Below are 4710 nucleotides of genomic sequence, written 5' to 3'. Positions count from 1 at the left end.
TCATCGATGCCCGTCAGCTTATCCGGCTTCCATGCGATTATGATACGATGGAAACTGCGATTTCTCTGTTTTGACAATGATACCGTATCAATTTCGAAGATCTGTGATTGCCAATTATTAATTAACTGACCGACCGCGTGGCATAAGCGCGGAAACGCGCGGCGAAATGTCTGTAGGCTCGTTCGTTGTACAGGGTGTTTTATAGTTATTGGTGAAACTACGATTCTACGTGAAAAAATAAATGGAAAATGTAGAATAATATTTTTCCTTAAGAAGCTTAGTTTTGGAGAAAATTGAATTTAAACATTCGAGCCTTGAGGTTCTTTAAATATACAGGGTGTCTCATAATTAGCGGTGAAACTGCGAAGTAGGTGATGCTTCGTGAAAAAGTAAATCGAAAATATAAAATAAAATTTTTTCTTAAGAAGCTTAGCTTTGGAGAAAGTTGAATTTAAATACTCACGGAGTCTTGAGGATCTTCCAATATACAGGGCGTTCCATAATTATCGGCGAAACCACGGAGTAGGTGATTCTACGTGAAAAAATAAACGAAAAACGTAGAATAAGACTTTGTCATAAGAAGCTTAGTCTTCGAGGAAATTGCAATTAACTATCTCTCGGCCTTATGCTTGCACTAATAAGCGATGTCTGTGTCATGATAAGTACTGATAACACAGTTATTGGCGATTTCCTTAATTTGAATTTAAATTGTTAAAGTTGACGTGCTTTGTTAACGCATACAAATTCTTGTTCTTTATGTCAGAGTATCGTGGTTCGATGATACGGTACTTTGTCGCTTTAATTGCTCGAAAACCTGAAGATTTACACAATCCTCTGCGTAGACTATTGCGTTCTTTGCGAATTGTGACATTACCGCTGTTTATCGTCGTAAAAACGTAAGCGAGAACATCTTCGAATTCAGTTTTCTCGCAAAACTAAGCTTTTTATGACAAAATTTCATTCTATGTTTCACCTATTCTGTGATATTATTCTTCTTTAACGTTACAAAAAAATGTAAGCGAAAATAACATGTTTAAATTAAATTTTCTCGAAAACTAGCAATAAGCTTTTTATGAAAAAATTTGATTCTATATTTCACCTATTCTATGACATTATCTTCATCACCATAAAAATGTAAGTGGAAACGTCTTTAACCCTAGCGCGTTCTTTCGTTCGACTGTACACTTGAGGTTTTTGGGTCTTTTTTGACCCAAAGGTCTGAGGTGTAACAATTTATGTTACCAGCACGTCATATGAACTTAGGTAATGATCTTTCGATGTAACGTTAAGGGAACATAAATTTGATAACAGCAAAAGTAATTAAAAAGATAAGAAGGCGATGGGTCAAAAAAGACCCGAAGACCGCTCTACTGTAAAAATTCAATTTTCTCGAAAACTAAGCTTTTCGTTAAAAAATTGTATTCCACATTTCAACCCTTCATAGTTGCACCCCCAATTACCGATCACTCGGTACAATACCAACGATTGATATTTCTACCGGATACGTGAACCTTGCGCGCGAAAACCTTTGTATCCTCGTTTCTTTTCCCATTATTTCCTTCCCTCGCTTGACAACGATTCAATTGTGATTCGACGATTAATTCGATACCGGGCTTCCTAAAGTTTCCCCCTCGTTTGTCTCAGATGTTTGTACGCGTCGACTAATTGGTAGCCACCGGAGTCCCTGGGCTCTCTGGATGAAATACATTTCGTTCCGCGTGGCTCTCCTTCTTCTCTTTTTCCATCTCTACCCCCCATTTCTCTCTCTCTCTCTCTCTCTCTCTCTCTCTCTCTCTGACGACTCGTTTCGAACGTTTCCAGTGGTTGATTTTAATCCGCGGTCGAATGTCTCGTTGTTCGTTGTTGTCGAAATAAATTTCACTCGGCGAGCAGTCCTCTTTGTTTCCTCCGTTCTCCTTCTTCTTCGATCCACTGCCATTCTCTCTCCCTCGTGGTCCCGCGTTTTATTTAAACGCATATACACATACATCGTAAACAACGAGCCATGTGTTTACCACGTGAATTCCGACGTATTAAAAATGAGAACTTCTTAGGGAAAATTTCAGTAAAAACGTGTTCAAGATATGTACTACACTTGGTTGTTAGTAAAAAAGTCACTCGAGGGAGTTCGTTCGAGAAGTGGGAATTTCAATTTCATCAACTTTTCTTCCGTCGAAGACACACCGCGCGGTGGTGAGATAAGACGAGCCTTTCGGTGTCTCGAGCAATTTCCACGGATCAAAAGGATGTCAGAGACGTAGGAATTTGCATTGTTTGACATGCGAGAAGCTTCTTCTTCTTCTTCTTCTTCTTCTTCTTCCGTGAAAGGAGAGCGCCCCGAGTGAATTACGTTCTAGAAACACTTCGTTTCCCTCGATCGGTGACTCTTTCATGGATTCACCCGATGGACAAATTCAATCGACCTTCCGTCTCCTGTACTTTTACCTTGTAACGAGAAAGAATTACGCATTCCGGCGTGATTTACCGTTCCAACGTTCCAGTTTCCTTCATCTATACTCTCGAGTTACGATATCGCACCTGACTTTTCAGCTGTTCGAATATCGCCGATAACTGTACCCGCAATTTCGACGATCGAGGTGGAAATTGCTACTTGAAATTATACCACTATTCGACGAGTATCCTGTGACCCCCTTTCTTCGTACCATTGAAATGTATTTACTCTTTATTGAGCTTTTTCTTTCGCTAAACTTGTAAATATTGCAAAGTGTGTTTTCTTAACTTACATTTAAGATTCTAAGAATTTAAACTTAGAAAAAGTTTAACTTGATGCATTGTCGTGTAATGTTCTAAGAAATTTTGTCGCATAATATCGTTAACCCTTTCGCTACGAAGAGTGTATTTTGTGACGATGGTTAAATGCGCTTCAAACTTAAAAACGGGTCGTTCCATTTAACCAAATTTTATTTTTAGTAAAATTTTGGAAGATGGGTCCTTGAGGTGCTCTAATTTTCCACCCTGAGATACAATAACTTCCTTCGGAAGCATTTTTTTGTATCTTCACAAATAACAAAATAGTTAAGAATGACAGAATTAAGTGGGACACCTTGTATACTCGCTGTAAATTTATTCATTTATTTTCGTACTTTGCAAATAAAATATCACTGTCATCTAAAAGTCAGGCAACACTAAAACAGACATTTGAGTCACTCAGAATTCCAAACGATTAACTCCACTTTCTGAAACTCTTCCAATTTTAGTATCAAAGCTCATGCTTGGCGCGCAACTCTTTATAAATAAAAATAATTTAACAAGTTTAACGTAGTGGAGTTAGTATCTTTGGCTTCTGAGTGGCTCATTTGACTATCACGAAACAGTTGAATTTGAAAATGTTTCGTCTAGTATACAGCGAGTACATTTTGTCTCACGAGTGTCGTAGCGAAAGGGTTAAATGTAACGGACCATCGTGCAATTTCACATTATTAATTTTTCTAACACAAGAATCCTCGTCAATTTAAAAAAAATCTTTTTAGCAATCTTAGACATCTACTCGACAGAAATTCACTCGGTCGGTAATGTGTTAAGTTGCACAGGAGTTTAACCCTTCCGCTGCGCCAGATTTTAACCCTTTGCACTCGAAGATCATTTTGCTGCAAGCAAATTGCAGATCAAATTTATTTCTATGTTCAATGTATTTTTATATTATTCAAGGCCTTGCGACAGTTCGTTAAAGGTTGCTTCTTTGAAATCTACTCGCTGCTTAGACAATTATGCGAGGTCTATGGACCTGTGGTCCTGTAAAATCAATTTTTTACCAAGCAGTAAACAACGTCGCTTCTCAGTCGCCACTCGAGTGCAAGGGGTTAATACACATGTGTGGTAAATTGTTTAAGCAAAACTGCAAAATTTCTTGTTTCAACCGTGTCGTTTCGAAATTGAATTGATTAAATTAAGATGAATGTGCACCAAAAGGCTCCAACGGTATATCGCGAGCAAATTATCAGGCGTTGAACAGCAACGAAAGGGTTAACATACGTTCTTTAAACTTAAGTCGTAGATTTCGATGACGTATTTTGCCGTAGAAAACGAGCATTCTTCATAAGATCGTTACAAAATGTTGTATACTTGTATTACGTTACAGCGCCTTACGAGGGTGGAATATGGAAGGTGAGGGTTCACTTGCCCGAGCACTACCCCTTCAAATCTCCTTCGATCGGCTTTATGAACAAGGTGTACCACCCTAACATTGACGAAGTCTCAGGCACGGTGTGTCTAGACGTAATAAACCAGGCCTGGACTGCCCTTTACGGTACGTATTTACATAATCTAGACAAAATTTAATTATCCACCCCTGTGTTCTCTATATTTATCGAAATAATTAACAAAAATCGCTAAACTTCACGTCAGTTGAGAATTTTGAGAAGAATTCTTTCTATCTCGTTTGTTTCAGATTTATCGAATATTTTCGAATCTTTCCTGCCCCAATTGTTAACATATCCTAATCCAATCGACCCCTTAAATGGCGATGCGGCGGCCATGTATCTACATAAACCTGAGGAGTACAAGAAGAAGGTAGCAGGTGAGTTAGGAGATGGTATAATTGATCCTTAACACTAACCGTACCAAGCTCGGTCGAACGATTTTTAAATTTCATAGGTAATTTTTTATTATTATCTAAAGACTATTTTCTGCGTTGTTTCCTATATTAACACTTATGTCAGTAACCGGGTATCCTTTTGCACATCTTTTGTT

The 4710-nt window shown here is 38.2% G+C and overlaps 1 protein-coding gene across 1 annotated transcript in view; it reads left to right on the top strand.

Annotated features, from left to right (window-relative positions):
• Nucleotides 1-4710, top strand: part of LOC108576025 (ubiquitin-conjugating enzyme E2 H) — a 70052-nt gene that overhangs the window by 63534 nt on the left and 1808 nt on the right. Inside the window, exons 3-4 of the mRNA XM_017938968.1 lie at nucleotides 4100-4267; nucleotides 4409-4537. Coding sequence (XP_017794457.1) covers nucleotides 4100-4267; nucleotides 4409-4537 — 297 coding nt within the window. The remainder of the gene's footprint in view (nucleotides 1-4099; nucleotides 4268-4408; nucleotides 4538-4710) is intronic.

Source organism: Habropoda laboriosa, unplaced genomic scaffold (genome assembly GCF_001263275.1).
Source record: "Habropoda laboriosa isolate 0110345459 unplaced genomic scaffold, ASM126327v1 scaffold309, whole genome shotgun sequence".
Lineage (NCBI taxonomy): Eukaryota > Metazoa > Arthropoda > Insecta > Hymenoptera > Apidae > Habropoda > Habropoda laboriosa.
This window is presented reverse-complemented; position numbering and strand designations above follow the sequence as displayed.